Source organism: Empidonax traillii, unplaced genomic scaffold (assembly GCF_003031625.1).
Source record: "Empidonax traillii isolate 1590-97213 ecotype Southwest subspecies unplaced genomic scaffold, ASM303162v1 scaffold164:size861626, whole genome shotgun sequence".
Taxonomy (NCBI): Eukaryota; Metazoa; Chordata; class Aves; order Passeriformes; family Tyrannidae; genus Empidonax; species Empidonax traillii.
This window is the reverse complement of record NW_020955357.1, coordinates 349,637-367,263: the sequence shown is the minus strand read 5'-3', so window position 1 is coordinate 367,263 and position 17,627 is coordinate 349,637. Positions and strand designations below refer to the sequence as shown.

General features: G+C 39.9%; 1 protein-coding gene across 4 annotated transcripts in view; it reads right to left on the bottom strand.

Annotated features, from left to right (window-relative positions):
- The window catches only part of CCDC88C (coiled-coil domain containing 88C), a 100,894-nt gene that overhangs the window by 30,675 nt on the left and 52,592 nt on the right, over positions 1–17,627 (bottom strand). For all 4 annotated transcript variants that reach the window (XM_027885317.1, XM_027885314.1, XM_027885315.1 and 1 more), the window contains exons 6-13: positions 17,511–17,594; positions 16,093–16,233; positions 15,209–15,393; positions 14,566–14,647; positions 13,997–14,155; positions 7,529–7,675; positions 5,063–5,207; positions 1,727–1,908 (exon numbers count right to left, since the gene is read on the bottom strand). In XM_027885317.1, the coding sequence (XP_027741118.1) occupies positions 1,727–1,908; positions 5,063–5,207; positions 7,529–7,675; positions 13,997–14,155; positions 14,566–14,647; positions 15,209–15,393; positions 16,093–16,233; positions 17,511–17,594 (1,125 nt within the window). The remainder of the gene's footprint in view (positions 1–1,726; positions 1,909–5,062; positions 5,208–7,528; positions 7,676–13,996; positions 14,156–14,565; positions 14,648–15,208; positions 15,394–16,092; positions 16,234–17,510; positions 17,595–17,627) is intronic.

Here is a 17,627-nt window from a genome sequence, read left to right as displayed (position 1 = left end):
TACCAGGTTTTTTTCCAAAATTTTCCTGAATGGGAGGTGAAGTCCTTCAACTCGACTGGTGTATTTAGTGTGTGTATATACCACGACTCTGTGGTATTTAGTCAGCAGCTTCCATCATATTCTGTGTTTTTCTGGTGAAGAGTTCGAGCATTTTACTTGCTTTTAACAACAGTATTTTTACCTGCCATTTTTTTCTTAATTGGCTTGATACATGTGATGTCCTCCTTTCACCACACAGGCGTTCCCCACTACCGTTTTTTGTCTTCTAGAACTGCCAGACCTGTAAGTGATCTCACCATGTCAATGCATTCATCATCATCAAAAACATCAGACTAATTCTGGAATCACAACTGTTGGCACCAATATAGTGCCATAATTGGAGGTGCTCCCAGGAATCTGCCCAGGGCAAAGCCAAAGGTTCATAGTTATTCAAGTGCCTTACATTGCTGTACACCACAGGTATCTGCTGAGTGCTCTCTATGCCTCGATCTCAAATTTTAAGCATGTAAATTAGAGCAGGATTGAATTACTTATACCCAATAGGTCATAAATGGAAGTGTGGAAGGAAAATCAAAGTGAATTGAACCTTTGCAGTTTTCCCCGTTCAGAAAGAAATGATAAGAAGCAGAACTGGTCTCTACTTGGCAAATGAATCTCTTCAGAAGATGATGGATACTTGTTCTCCCTGGCAGAGAAATGGGCACTCTGCTTATTACAATCTGGTAATCCACAATCAGCATTTCCTATCTAGACTCTTTCTCCCCTTGTCCTTTAAAGCATTCAGTTAGTTTGTAGGTAAGCCAAACAGAACAGAAATCTTTGCATCAATGTCTCACACACACAGAGGTTACAGCAGTAATGGGAAAAAGAGAAATGAGCCTTATATTCTGGATAATTTATCAAAGGTAGGAATGTGGAAAAATTTCATACAAAAATTGTTAAATTGTTTTATACTTAGAGTAGCAAGCATTCTTTCCCCAGCAGCACTTGGCTCAATTAATCATAGTTAACTCAAGTTACTGGTCAGACAAAAATAAGGCTAGTTGTTGGAGGTGAACTGAGCAGTGTGTTTCACAAGGCCGAGAACTGAGCTGGCTTTTGAGTTAAATGCAATCACAGTTAATAACAGAGTGCAACACACGCATAGATAAGTAAATTTACAAAGTGATGACCTGCATGTTACAAAGACTAGAAGAAACAAGATCTTTGCAGAGAGAGAGACACACACGAAAGAATTTACAATAGCCAAAAGGACAAGACAAAGAAAAAGCTGACCCAGGACTCTGGACAGTAAGAAAAACATTAAAAAAAAATAATAACCTGAATTAACCTGTGTGATTTGACTTACAGGGAAACATTATTAAAACTTTCCAAAAAACAAAAATAGTTCAATGTGACCACAGCTCCCTTGCCTAGTAGTGACTGCCCTAAGATGACAAAATGGGACACAATCAACAGTACAATCTGACAGGGGCAAACAGGCACCAAAAAATACTTTTGTTTACAATGGTGTAAGTAAGCAGGCAGCGAAGTAGAAGGCAACAGAATAGAATTATTAAAACTTAATTGCATTACAATGTAATTAAATAGATGGGCCAAAAAACATGCTCAGTCTTACGGGGAACATGGGTGAATTCCCTGCAATCACTTGTCATTCAAGAATGCTGTGCAGCCCTTCATGCACTGTGTTAAAAGCTGAAGAGCTCTGTTCCTGTGACCAAATTACCTTTTTGCTAAGCTGTTGATTTTCCTTTTCCAGCTCCACAAACTTTAGGCTGCTCTCTCTGGAGGTCAGGGACGCATCTCTCAGCTCTTGTATGGTGTTCTGCAAGCTCTGATTATCCTTCTCTAGCTTCAGTATGCGACTGGAAGCACATTCATTCAACTCAAACACAAAGGACTTTCTGGCTGTTGAAACAGGAGAATCAGAAGGTGGCACTAATCAATTCACAAACATCTCCTTATGGGGTGTGTAAGATTCACTTGTAGGAAGATTATTGCAGTCAGATTCATCTAATTTCAGCTTGACTTTTAAATAAACACTTTGTTAAAAAGAGAACCCATTTTCACAGATAACTATTAAGACCTTTAACAAATAGGATAGTATCTGAACAGATAACCATCTGAACAGATAGCCATCTATACAGTTACTTACTTTCCTAACTCTTCTTAAATTTGCTTTAGTCATGTTAGCAGCATGTCTAATGTCAGTAGCAAAATATACTTTGATACTATCTCATACTTTCATCAGAGGAAACAAATTGAGGCAAAAAGTAAACCACTGCAAAGTGTTTGCTAAAACAGGAAGATCACAGAATCACAGAATGTGCTGAGTTGGAAGAGACCCACGAAGATCATCGAGTCCAACTCCTGGCACTGCACAGGACCATCCCCAAGAGTCACACCAAGTGTCCAAGAGTATTGTCCAAACACTTCTTGAACTCTGTCAGGCTTGGTGCTGTCACCACTTCCCTGGGGAGCCTGTTCCAGTGCCTAGCCGTCCTCTTGGTGAAGAACCTCTTTCTAATATCCAACCTAAACCTCCCCTGACACAACTTCAGGTCCTGTCACTGCTCACACCACAGAGAAGAGATCAGTGCCTGCCCCTCCTCTTCCCCTCACAAGAAAATTGTTGACTGCAATGAGGTCTCCTCTCAATCTCCTCTTCTCCAGGCTGAACCAAGTGCCCTCAGCTGCTCCTCACATGGCTTCCCCTCAAGGTCCTTCACCATCTTTGTTGCCCTCCTTTGGAAAAGAGCTAGTGAAAACTCAGGTATTCAATCATATTTAGTCATGGAAATAATTCTTACAAAGGAGAATTCCATTGCTTATCTTCACAGCTACTTCACCAAGAATATGCTGAATCAGAGAGGATAATTTAGAATCAGGTATCCAGGTATAGGACATCCATCAGAAGGCTGATCAGAGAAGTGTCTGAACTTGAAGTTTCAGAACTAACAAAATTTACTCAAGTTTTACAATAGATGTTATTTTACTCTAAATGTTTGTAGATCAAAAGTCTCAGGACCTCTCAGCCTTAAAATTCACCACTCAAGCCTCACTGTTCTGTTAATTTCTCTGCTCAGCATTTGAATAATTACAAGAGCAAACTTCTGTTTCCCATGGAATAATTGCTGCCCATCACCTCAAAACCACATTTCATACAAAACTGACTTTAACATTGTCTTGAAGTCTAAGAAAATTAATGACTCCTCCTAAATAATCAGCACTATTACATACAGCACACTGAACACTTCACTCTAGCAAGTTTCTGAAATGGTAAAACCCTATTTGTCTCTTTTATAGAACATCAACTGGAGAATTTTGGTCAAGTGAAAACTCAAATAGTAAACATTAGCAAAAAATACTCCAGTTGAGTTCTGTTCTGAAGCAAAGACCATAAAAATTACTTTTCCCCCTACTTATTTTTTAAATTAGTTTGTAAAATATTCCAAACTATGTGGTAAAATCTTATGCTACCTGTCACCCCTGCAGACTCAATTTGAAAGGCAAGAACAGGAGATTTTCCAAAAGGGCTTTGCAGTCTGGCTCTATTTCTACAAACAAGCTGCATTCAGAACAGCAACATGCATTGAAATAAAACTTCTTAAAGAGAATTACTGTAAAAGTAGGACAGGCACTTCCATGAAATAATTAAAAAGTTCGAAGTTTAATGATTTTGAGTTTTTTTTAAATTTGGGGTTCCTTCACTACTTTTTTTTTTTTCTTTTTCTACTGAATATAAAAGTTTACTTATGTTCTCAGTTCCTCTTATTCTTTTTCTTTGGTTAATCAGAGTTTCTGGAGCTCCACTGCTGAAATGCTAAGCATCAGTTCTGTGAAGGAACTTGGGTTTTTTCATGTTTTTTAAATCCCTCAAGCAAATTTTGAAAGTTATGTTTGACAGAAATTAATACATAAGAGGTAACAAAATAAAACTAGCATCCTTTCTTCTACTACATTACTAGTGAAACCAAATCAGGAAGGGGACAAAACTTGGTATTTTAAACAGGCCAGAAAATAAGATATTTTTACATCTTCCTGAAATTCTATCAAAATTTGTAAGCTTTGAGAGAATGGTGTTTTTTTCCCCCTGACTAATACAATAAGTAATATCCTTGATTACATGGAAGGAGAAATAGAGTGCCATTCTCTTCTCAGGCTAACATAACCTGCTTTGCAGGATTATTATTTAAAAGTAACAATTACCTAGCCATTAATCTTAGTGAAGAGAATGAGGATCCTAGACAGCAAGATTTACAAAACAAAACTATTCTAGACAGTTTTACTGAAAACATTTCATTACTCTAATTTATTCCTCTGTCTTCAAGTTAAACTGTTGCTGGTACACAAAGCCAAACATGCAAGTCTTAGCAGAAATAAGGTGAGCACTCAATAAAAGCTGTACCTTGAATTTAGAGGAAATAGCTTGTATTTCCCAAGTTCCATTTAGCATTGTTATTTAGGCTGCTATAATAGACAGAATGAATGTTAAACACAGAAACTAATGCTAAAACCTGTCTAGTGAAGGAAGAATTAGTAATGTTTGTGATAGTTACGGAAATCAAATCAACCATTCAAAGAAAAAAATCAGCCAGTTATTTTAACTGTACACATTTTTCAGTATCTAGTAAAAATAAATGACTTCAGCATACACTACTTCCTGGGACTTAAAGACCAGTTAATTGTCTGTACTAATTGTACTAAAGAATACTAAAGATCACAGACTCCTCCCAACCATTCAGTTAGAAATATCCAGCGTGACATTTCTGCTGTGTCATTTACAAAGTTTTCTTTTTTTAAAATTATTATTTTACTTAAAAATTACTCTCTCAGGGATGAACAAAACAAAAGGAAAACATTTTGATGCTTTCATCAAAAGAAAGTGAAATAAAGTAGAGGAATACATTTCAGAAGTTTCAAAAGACTACAGTCAAAGTCAAGTGGTTGAATGAGGGAAGTTCTCCAAGCTTGGACTCAACTTCTGTTCCCATCTCAATCAACCAACCCCTCTGTTCTGAAATAGACCACAAACACAAGAGCTGCCCCGGTTGGTACTCACTATCTGCAAGATCTGTGCTTTTAGACAGTTGTTCTAGTTCCCAGCCTAGGTGTGCAGACTCATTCATGCTCTGTTTCTGTGCAATCTCCAAGACCATGTTCTCCTCCAGCAGCTCCTCAATTCTCTTCTTGTCCGTGTCCCGGTCCTGAGCAAGACACACATGAATGAAAATGCATGTTCAGCTTATCTGTAAGATTCTAGGTTAACTGCTAGGAGCATGATATATGTTCAGGGTAGAAGAATCTCCTTAAACACTGTATTTTTACATTGAAATACATGTACAGCATTACATGTTTGCTGTGGGCTGGTGCCACAGAATGTAGAGCAGAGACAACCAAGTGGCCCTGTTTAGAGTCAGGGAGGGTGATGGCAATGAGAACCTACCAGGTGATGACAAGGTCAGTACAAGCCAGGACTAGTAAGGCAGGTTGGATTCAAGCTCTCTCCAGAGCTAAGCTCTTCAAAAACATGTAGCATCATGTACTGACATCCTGGAAACTCTGCAGATAGAACCCTGAATTCTGCTGGGCTTCAACTCATGGTGTCAAATTTGGATGCAGTCATATGGACCAGTAAGTAACATCTACCTCATAATTTGAGTTTAACTCCAGGAAACAGATCTGGAGAACAAATCTCCTGTTCCTTCTTGTGAACTATTTGGGCCAGTCATACTTGTGAGAGCTGAAGTGATGCCTCCCACTTCAGAGGAAAATTGTTCCCAAATTTTCAGATAGCATTACACAAAAATTCATCAAGTCACTTAGGAAAGTATAATTCAAAATCTTCAGCCACTTTGGAAAAGCTGAACGTGACACAACCCTTTTAATGCCCTGAACACCACAGAATGGCTTGGGGTGAAAGGGACCTTAAAGATCATTTTGTTCCAACCCCCCCCGACATGAGAAAAAACAACTCCCACTAGACCCCATTGTTCAAAGCCCCATCCAACTTGATCTTGAGCACTTTTAGGAATGGGGCATCCACAACTTCTCTGGGCAACCTATTCCAGTGCCTCATCACCCTCACAGTAAAGGATTTCTTCCTAAAATCTAAACTAAACCTACTGTCTTTCAGTTTGAAGCCATCTCCCTTGCCCTGTCACTATATGCCCCTTTAAAAGGTCCCTCTTCATCTTTCCTGTAGGGTCCCTTCAGGTGCTGGAGGCCACAGTTAGGTAACTCTGGAGCCTTTGCTTCTCTAGGCTAAACAAACCCAATTCTCTCATCCTTTCTGCACAGCAGAGGTGTTCCAGCCCTCTAATCAACTTGGTGGTCCTTTCCTGGACTCGTTCCAACAGAGTCCCTCCTTGCTGGGGACCCCAGAGCTGGATGCACCACTCCAGGTCTCATCAGAAGGAAGAACCCCCTCCCTCGCCCTGCTGGCCTCACTGCTGTTGATGCAGCTCAGGACACGTTTGGCTTTCTGGCTGCAAGTGCACATGGCCAGCTCATGTCCAGCCTCTCATCCACCAGCACCCCAAGTCCTTCTCAGCAGGGCTGCCCTCGATCTGTTCACCCCCCAGCCTGGACTGATACTGGGGGTTACCCCAACCCAGGTGCAGCCCCTGGCACTTGGCCTTGTTAAACAACATGAGATTCTCATGGGCCCACTTCTCAAGCTTGTCCAGGTCCCTCTGGATGGCATCCCGTCCTTCAGGAGAGTGAACCGCACCACTCAGCTTGGTGTTATCTGCAAATCTGCTGACAGTGCACTTGATCCCTTTGTCTGTGTCACTAAAGAAGTTATTAAATAACACTGGTCCCAGTATGGACCCCTAAGGGACATCACTTGTAACTGACCCGTAAGGGACATCACTTGTTACTGATGTCCACTGGGATTAAAACAATACCCAACACAGCATTCTCAACATCTTTGTAAGGAGAGAGAAGGATTTAACTAAAATACAAGAGATGAAAGAGTATTTATTACTTACAGTGGCATTTTAAAATCCAATGTTACTTTTTGTTTGTAGACAATCTGCCACTTCTTACTTTTCTTTGTTATGAAGCCATAAATCATATCTCTGATTTACACAGAGACAAATTTTGGGTCTTTTACAGTGGTAATGTGTTCTTAAATACTCTGTAGTGGCTGGAGATTTTGTTTCCAACAAGAAAGATCATTTTCTACAGTAGATTTCATTTCCTACATCTTAGAGATTTCTACTTATCTAACAGATTTTAGTATCTCCATTATCAATACATGCAAAAGCAATCTGTATTTTAAAATTCTGATGTACTTTCCTGCATAAAATTAAATTCAGTCTCACACAAAGTAGCACTGGCAATTTTTACACTGTTAACATTCTAATATTTCAAGAATTCACGTACACAAAACCTAATATAAAAAACTCTTTAAATGTACTACTGATTTATTTGCCTGTCCCAACGGTTTCTGTGACTTAATTCTGTAACCTAGCATAAAAGCAGAATTAAAAATTAGCATAATGAAAAAGAAAGTGCATACCAGCTCCACATCATGAAGTTTGGATTTCAACTGCAAATTTTCCTTCTCTAATTCATGCAGTTTATCACCACGAGCTCTTGCCAATGTTAGCTGTTCTTCTAGCATGGCCTTTGTTTCAATTAGTACAATGTTATCCTCTCTTAATTCCTAAGGGAAAAAGTAACAATGTTAATTTCTTACTTAATTTTCATAACTAAGTGATTTTCATAAACCGACATTGCAAAACACAAGAAAGAAGTCTGACATGTTTCTCTGTTTCATAAAAATTTTTACCTGATATTGTAATGGGAGATGAGAGCATGTTTTATTAACTGTGGGCCATTAACGCAGGTAAATCTAATTTTTTTTCCTGAATTTTAGAAGTTTAATAGAGTTCCTTTTATTTCATATGAGGCTAGATCAAGAGGTGCATCAAAGAGACTTTAGACACAGAAGAGCAACTGTTCAACTCCAATTTCACTGTTACAGCACCAATTGCTTAGCCAACTTATTGTAGTCCCCTGTTTACTCTGCTTCAAAATAAATTATTTACTTACAAGGTATTCGAAACTTTACTTACAGTGTATTCAAAACACGTTGGGGAACACTATCCATCAATACATATGGTACCTTCTGTATAAATGTCTGAATAAGGTTTCTCTCTCTCATGAACAGAATTTTGATTCACTCGAGCAGAGGAAGTTGTTTTATACTTACCACTTAACACTCCCTGCCACTTCCCTATGAAACACATGAGCATTAACTGCACACGTTGCTTACTCATTATAGCTTTTGGATACGGTTTTACTGAGTAAAAGTTTAATTTATTATTTTACTGTAGTCACAGCATTAGAAAGAAGTTCATTATATTGCACTCTAAAGGTTCCTTGCAAACAACAAATGAAACTCTGTGCATTCAAGTATCTTATCTCTGGAAACACGAAATGTCCAAAGCAAAAAATCCCACGATGTATTCTTGGTCATGTTTTAAATATATGTATCAAATACGTCTTATTTCAAGCTACAATACCTCATGGCTAGCTTTTACTTTTGTAGATTCTTAGGTAAGTCTTGAGTCCAAGACAAATGTTCTATGGCAGGAACTGACAGGCATTTCAAAGATTAAATGGATACAGTAAGGATCTTTCCCAAAAAGAGTTACAACCGGGCAAAAAACAGATTATTTCATTCTCTAAAGAAACTTTTTGTTTTGTCATTCATTACTCCGACCTCTACCCATCATTTTTGCTATTCCACTGAAATATGCAAAAGCACAAAATGTGCAAACAGACAGGACAAAGCGCTTGACAAGTTTATTCCTGGAAAACTATCTTCAAAATGTGATGTCTCTGCTGACACCAGCGTTCATGTCTGCTCTCTCAGACCACAAACATCCAAACCAAGGAGATTCCTCAAAGATCATCAGGCATGAGCAAATCACTTTCACAGCTTAGTCAGCAAGTACCTTCTCATTTTTTTGGGATAGAATCAACCTTAAGAAGCTTTATGTGGCTCTGTTATTAAAAAAAAAAAAAAAAAAGAAAGAAAATAGATGTAAAGAACAAGTTAACAGTGTTTGATGACAGTCACTCCCACTGCCTTCTGATATCACAGAGGGGGCCATGATTTAAAAACCTTTTATAGCTAGTAATCTTAGTTTTTTGTTGCACCTTGATTGTACATGGCATAAAGTGGACAGTCTACCTTATGCAGTACCATACTGCCCTTGATCTCTGAGCGGGCCAGCTACCAACTTGCAAATCAGGGGAGAAGAAAATTTCCCTACTCCAGTAGCATTTAAAGGACAAGTATGTTAGTGCTTGTGAAGAGGTCCATCTTCAATTAAAACGTCTGAGTATGCAAGTAACTAAAATAACAATAATACTGAAACACTAATGTTATAGAACTTGCATTTTGGGTCAAGTCTGATCTAACAGGGTCACTTCAGGGGGGGCAAACTTAAAAGGCTGACAATAAACAGTTGACAGACCAGAGGAAGTACATGGCACAGAAACTGCTGGGTGTTACGTAAGCTGCCAGAATACCTGTAATGAAACAGCAACGTGCCAAGAGTTTACTTTGCTAGATCATCACACTCAATCTGGACCACAGCCCTAAGAAGTAAGGTGGTGTCTGACCTCAAAAACATGACCTCAGAACTACCCATAAAACTGCCTACCAAGCAAGAACCAGTCATTTTATTGCCTCATAAAGAGTCAAGCCATGTGCCAAGTGCACATACATATCCAGGCTCTGGTGCAAACCACACCTCAGTGGGAGCTGCAGTATATGAAGGCTGAAGCACTTCCCATTGAGCACCCAGGACAGGCAGTCACACCAGTTCAAAGCAGTTCTGATGAAATCTTAAATTAGTAACCTGGTGGAAATGCCTGCTATGACGAGTTAAACATTGCTCACTCACAGATCACCATGATCTGAGGTTGTCTTAATATCAAAAAGTTCATATAATTTAAATAATTAGTCCGTGGGAGCTTTGTAGAGCTACAGTTCAAGGCCTGGAAAGTAAAGCTGTCCTAAATAAAACATGTAAGCACTAACAGCTCCCAGAAGTTGCTGGGATAACACAGTTGACCTAAAAATGTATCTGGCTACAAATTGCACTTGTTAGGCTATCAGCAGACGGTGATCACAGTGCTGCTTCCACTGGGATTAAGGTTTATTTTTAATTTAATTAACAAATTCAGCAACATTATTTTGTAACTCTAAGTTTATTTTTAAATCAGCAACAAAAACAATTCAGCTGTGGAAATTTTTTAATACACTGAATATAATTCTGCTTTTGCATTTTTTAAAATTAATTACATATTGTGGTTTGATGCCCTATCAACTGTAACCTGAAATAGCTTTAAGAATGTGCATTGTGCATTCAGATAGTTACAATTAACCCGGAGGTAAGTGGTTGCACAATCAGGGTATGTTGCTACTGGAACACATTTTCAGAAACTAAAGAAGCAATGAGATTTTTTAAATCTGAAAATAGAGAATTTGCACATGCATCCAGAGCTAGTTCAAACCCCTGACTTAAGGTAGTTCAGAAGTTGTCCCTACTGAGCTCTGACAATTAACATCTTGTGACAATCAAACATTGCCTTCAACAGCCACATGAAAACATACAAGTGATGCTTTTGCTTTTGTTTTTTGGTTTCTTGGTGGTTTTTGTTGGGGGTTTTTTTGTTGTTGTTGTTGTTGTTTTTTTTGTTTTTAATTCACAGAGATTCCTCACATCATCCTGCATAGAAATTTGATTACGGTCAGAAGGAGAAAGATAGGGCAAAGCAACTGGCTTTAGAAAATAATCTAATCTCCTGGAGCAGCACAAGGTTCAATGGAGAGGAATGCCAGCAGGGAGCTTTACACTGCAGAGAAGCACTTCCTTGGAGGAAGCCCTGTGTTAAGCCTGCTCCTGCACATTCACAGTTGTGACCCCATTAAGCCACCCCAGCAGGAAGGCTCCAGAGCATATTCATCCCCATGTTCCTTGAGCAGTGGTCCAACTAAAATGTTATTCCCGAACAATCTGTCAAGACACACAGAGAAGGAAAACAACACACAAGCCTAAATGTGTTACACTGACATAAACTTTGACTTGAACCTTCTGCACTTTTCCTGCAATAGCAGAAAGGAAAAAAGATTTTAAGTGCTCATTTAATAGCTTTCTGCATTGATGCACAACAGTAAACCCACTTTTTCTTCTCACTTACTGATTTGGCACTGCTTATTAACAACCTTGTCAAGACCCTATGAGCCTTAAGGTATCACATCACTGTAGAAAAGTGGCTGATGCTGTACACAACTACATTTTCACTGTTGTGCTTTGCATGATTCAGGTCTTAAAAGTTAGAGTTTAGGAAGCAGCAACCAGTAAATGCCATGAGATGAATCAGCACTGTACTGTCTAGCGGCAAAAAACTTGAGACAGATTCAACACAAAACTGAGGGCCCATGGGAAGTTGGACACTGGTTGTTATGCACAGCCTTTGTGCTACTCCATGACCAAAAAGAAACCAGAACCATGCCCTCTGAAATCCTCTGAATGCATCAGCCTGAGACCAATGGAGTTTGCCTGCTGTTGCCACTGCTCAATGCTGGGAGTCCATGGCTGCGTCAAAACTTCATCAATGATGGAAGAGGGAGCGGTGAGAATGTGAAACTCTCTGGGTATTCTAGACCACAGAGCACCCTGCAGACAGCTGTGCAATCCTCTTGCACATTAGAAAAGTTCAGCCTCTCCAACAGTAAGAACTTCTGCTACAGGTCACACTGTGGCTCCAAATTAGAAATGTGCCATATTAATGGGAAATATTCTTTGTCCCACAACTGTATTTGTAGTGGTTTTAGCTGGGGTAGAGTTAATTTTCATCACAGTGGCTAATATGGGGCTGTGTTTTGGATTTGTGCTGAATACAGGGTTGACAATCCAGAGATGTTTTTGTTATTGCTGAGCAGGGCTTACACAGAGCCAAGGCCTTTTCTGCTTCCCATTCTGCCACCCTGGCAAGGAAGTGGGGGGTGCATGGGAGGTTGAGAGCAGACACAGCTGGGACAGGTGACCCAAACTGACCAAAGGGATATTCCAGACCATATGACATCGTGTTCAGTATATAAAGTGGGAGGAAGAAGGAGGAAGGGAGGATGTTTGGAGTGATGGCATTTGTCTTCCTGAGTAACCGTTATGTGTGATGGGCCCTGCTCTTCTGGAGATGTCTGAACATCTGCCTGCCCATGGGAAGCAGTGAACTAATGCCCTGGTTTATTTTGCTTGTGTGTGGGGATTTTGCTTTCCTTCTTAAACTGCCTTTATCTCATCTCCCAAGTTTTCTGGCTTTTACCCCTCCAATTCTCTCCCCGATCTTACTGGTGGGGTAGTGAATGACTGGCTGCATGGGGCTTGGTTGCCAGCTGGGGTTAAACCACAACAGTATTCCAGGGAGGTATCCCTGGAGAGCCAGGCCTCACTTCTGATGTTCAGTAGTTTCACCAAAAACTGACAGGGTAGAAAAGGGAGGGAGGAAAGCCAGAGAAGAAATTTGGAACTGAAGGACTCTTAACTGAACACTGTGCTAAGCAAGATCAGCACGCAGCTGTGCATGAATCCACTGGCTCTAGGACAAGCAAGGGGGCTGAGAACTCAAGAACACAAACAGCTACTCCCCTGATCTCAGATGAAGACAACACTAAGAGTGCCTCTCCTAGCTCCAGCTAAATTATCTGAGCAGCAGGTAGAAGCTCAGTATCTCCAGTGCCAGTCAAAAGGGAAAAGCCAGGATGGCACACAGATAGCTGTTGTGCCAGGTTAGCACAGGACTTATTTGCCAGCTTGAGGGAGGAAAACAGAGAGAGACAGGGCTCCATACTTCCTAATGTGAACTGGGAATTACCGAGAGGCAAGACAGGCTTTTGTAGTCTATTTACTACACTGAATAACCATCCATTTTAGTGATCCTATTCATAAGAAGCAGCAGCTAGCTGAACCCTTAGGTTAGAGAGGGGAAAGAAAAAAACCACCTACAAAGTAGAGTTTATAGAGCAGAAAAATAAGGTCTGTGTTCTCAGCCAGAGGCCTGGCAACATCACCCCTCTCCCTCAGACCTAGGATTTTATCTCATTTTATAGGGAGGGTGTCAATTACTGAACCTCCATTTGTTCAGCAAGTCTGGATATTGATTTGACTTTGGCTGAAGTGCTATATATGTGTATTATTGGGGGTTTTGGTGTGAATGTCTCAAAGAACTGAAAGAACGAGCAGTCTGACCTGAACATAAGGTCAGCCATGCTGTAAGCAATAAGTTTGGCTAGATGATCTCCAAGGTCCTTTCCAACCTAATTCAGTTAATAATTCCAGGATGGGCATAGCTGCAGGTGACTAAGCTGAGTAACTGACATTACTATTGGAACAAAGCTATACATTTCTCATTGACATACCCTACTCATGGCACAAGGGAAAATACAAATTTTCTCTCCCTTCTACCCCATGCAACAGTTGCATAAAGGGGTGGCTAGCATTTGTCATCTGAGATTATCCTTAAAAATGCCATTTTAACAACAATTGCATCTGCTGCAAACCCCCTAAGGAAAAACACCCAGACATTCATTTAGCTAATTTATACATGACATTTAAAATGTTGGTCAAAGGAACAACTCTGGAACACAGGGAATTTACCCAAAGCTAAGCTAAAGATCTGGACTCTCCAGAAAAAGTATCCAGAAAATGTCTATCTTATTTAGCCACACAATGCTGAACTAAGCAGTTCTTTAATGAGTATTTGTTTTGTGTGCACCAAGTCCTTCCTCTACTGTAAGAAGTTTTAATGTTGCTCAGTCAACAGGTATGATGTATGTTATGAAATTTCTACTTGCTCTGATGTTCTGCTATGGTCAGCTCAATAACAAATGACACATGAATAGTAACACAACAAAAGCCAAACATTAGGGATTACTCAGCAAATCTTTCCGCTAATTTTCACTTGCCTCCATGCGAGCTTTGTAAAAATCCACATCATGAAGTTTCTCTTTGCACCGAACAAGTTCCATCTCAAGTCTCTCCACACGGTTTGCCCTCTCTCTCAGAGAGTCAAGCTCATCTCTGTATGCTCGGGCAGAGCGAGCATCTGAGGCAAGGTGGATATTCTGTGAGCAGTGAGGAACAAACAGGGAGAAAAATCTTCATTAACGCTTTTAAGCCTGTACTTTAACTTTTTGCATTTACCTACTAAGCATGGACAAACAGTCTTCTTCTCATTAAGGAGTAAGAGAATTCTCTTACTCCTCAGTAAAAACTAAAGAGAAAGGTTCTTCAGCCTGTTGGACCTCTGACATTACTAATGCCTGATACTGCATAAGCTTCAGGCATTACTGGGCTATTTGAAAGGTGAGCAGATGAGACTGCTCTCAACAGTTTTGTGAAAAGCATAGCACTGCAATGCCATAATCATCAAACAGATTGCTGGAGTACCTTGATTTCTTCATTAAAAAACAGGCATAGTAGTATTTTTAGCCTCACACTGAAATGGGATTTTATTAAACAGCGTCCATCTTACCTCTTGTTTTACTTTTTGCAGCTCTAGGGTGAGCTGCTCAACTTCATGTTTAGAATCTGCGAGCTGCTCAGACTTCTCTTCCCTGAAAAGGATTAGAAAAACCTTAGTAATTGTTTTCCTTTCCTGAAACAATATTATGTGGATGCTGCTAGGAATCTGTAAAGGAAGGCAAAGATATCCCAGCATATTCTGAACACAAGGCTTCTTTGTCATGCCAGTTTCATAATTTTCTTATGATACCATACACATATCATGGATCTGAGTCTGCAACTCTAGTTATAGTAAGTTCCTCTGTTTAAATCTCACTGGTGCTACTTCTGTCATAGCTTCACTGGCCTCTGGACTTCCCACTAGAACTGAAAAAGCAGAGCTAGCAGTTGGCATTTTGAAGGGGGGAAGAAATAAGACACAAAAAGAAGAATGGAAGTAGCCATCACTCTGCATTTAAAGACCAATTAAGGAAGAAGAAAAGGTGGAACACACATACAAGCTTCCAACCGCTGTGAATAAAAGATTGGAAAGACGCGATTCTGAGAGTTTCTGTAGAGGCCAGTGTATTGAAGCTGACAGGCACCTGCACTTTCAGGATGCATAAGACTCAACATACAAGTCTCCCTAGAAGCACAAATCACTGGTGACTCACAGCTCCTGCCGGATTCTTCTCAATTTAGCTTTCGTGTCTGCCAGTTCAACTGTGAGGTGCTGCTTGTCTTCATTGGAAAGAGGGTTAGCTGGGTTTGGTGAAGACTCTGGACTTGGTGCTTTCAGAGGGCTTGGCGGTTGCTGAGACTGCAGATAATCTCTCTCTTGAGTGAGATCTACAATGACCTGGAAATAGAGAAGATTATGTACTGTCAAGAGGTAACAGTATATTTACACATTGTTTTAAAAATATCTAAAAAATATTTTAAAAATGGAATATTATTAGTCTGGCATTATACAGTTTTTAAGTGATAGCCAGAAGTGAAGGTTACACAGAGAAGGAATCTCCACTATGCTCAGACCACTAAAACGTTCCCCCCTTCCAATGCTCAAAGTAAGCCAAAATAAGTCTGCTTTTCTTGAAGGATTCATAAAAACCTATAACAACTAACAGTTTTAACTAACAAAATCACAGTCAAAAGCATGACAGAAAATTAGAAGGCTAAAGGAGGGAAGAAGGCTCCTCCAGAAAACTGAAGGAAAAGGAATTGATGAATCAAAAACCCTAGAGAAGACAGTGGAGCCCATGATGGTAGATACCAGTGGAGAGACTAGCAAGCACTAGAAGATGAATGACAGAACAGACACGGAGAGATATTTGGTCTCTCCACTCTAAGGAGAGGCTGCGCTGCTCCTCTTCACCAATCATTTCACCACATCTTAGTGTTTACACAAGAATCAATGGAAAAGTGAAAACACTTCGACAGATTTTCAAAGGTGTAATAGGAAGGTGCAGAAGAAATAGAAACCTGCACAAACAAGACACAAAAGATTGGAATCTGATGCTTCTCACGGGCTCTATAAGGGAAAGATAAGCCATCATACTTCTGTGCATTCATCCCTCTCATCAATGAGCCTCTTGAGGTGGAAAACCATATTCCTGGAGAGAGACTCTAGTTCTTCTGGGGCCATATCTGGGAGCTCCAGCCACTGCAAGTCAAAGACATTCTCCTGGTTGTGAGTCACCTAGGAAGGAGGAACAAAAAAGTGTGTCTTTCTACTGGTTGATTTTTAAATTTGTTTGCTGTATATGCTGCATCCCTCAGGTTTTTCTACCGACAAATTAAAAACCGTATCACATTTCACCGTACCCAGGCTACAAATGACACACGCAACTACCCTAACTGTAACACTACCCAGTAATTTTTGGTATTTGGATTTTTTTTTGTAATTATTAATTCTGATTTTTAAAAGTGATCAGACAAATATTACGATCAATAGCATGTGTGCTTGCATATGAGAAGCATGCAACTGTCTTACTGATCCTGAGGTGGTCACCACAGGGAAGGGACTGATCCCACACTGAGCAGTTAGGTTGATGTCTCACAGTAAAATACCTGCTTTCAATAAATTTGCAGTTTGCAGCTGATACAGCTGGCAAGAGCTGCCTTTAGCAGAAATGTCTCTGCTGCTAGCAGTGTACCTTTCAACTGCTACCTTACCCACACTGATTTCCTCTGAATCATTTAGCAGAAGCATCAGGCAAGTCTATCAAGCTCAGTTAAAGACTGTTCCTGCTTTTGTCGTAACCATGTGCTTAGTTCATCATAATTTTTTTTAATGAACTATTTTTTCAAGTACTAAGAAAAAAGTTCCTACATGCACTGACACCTGGTCGTAGTCATGTCTTGTTTCCAGTGAGGGGGTGCTTCCACATGGCTGTCCTTTGGCTCTCCAAAGTAAGATGGCTCCTAACACCTACTCATATTCTGCTCCTTCTACAGAAACCTTGAAAGTCCAAAAATGTTTGTCATTGGATCAAGCTTCTTTTTAAAAAGAGTGTATGTCCACTTTCAGCTGCAGAATACACTTGTCAAGACCATCTAAGCTCAGAGGTCACTGAAGCAATTCACTTGAGAGCCTGTGTCTCACCTACCTCAGGGCTTGGGGACCAAGTGCTTATACCATCGTGCAAGGGGCACTGCAGCTCCTAAGACATACATGGTTTTTGTAAATGTTACACATGTATCCTTACAACAATTCCTTCTACATAGTCTGTAAGTGGCAAGCAAGGCATCTCATTTACCACTGCATCTCTTTAAAAGACCACTGAGTCAAGCAATGTTCCCAGCACTTATCATCATCTTCTTATAATCTGAATGCAGTAACATACTCAATTTTCCTTTTTTTTGTAATGTTCATTAATCCATTGTGAAATTCCAAGCATTAATGTTATACAGCAAAAAAATCCTGTTAAGTCAAGGAAGGGAAAGATACAAGACAGACAATACTAAGAATCCCACCTCTTGTATGTGTGACACAATGGCAGCTTGGGTTTCAATATCCAGTTGTTTTATTCTTTCAATAAATTCTTCTTTTCTTTCACACTGTTAAAAGAAAGCATACCCTGAAATAGCAGT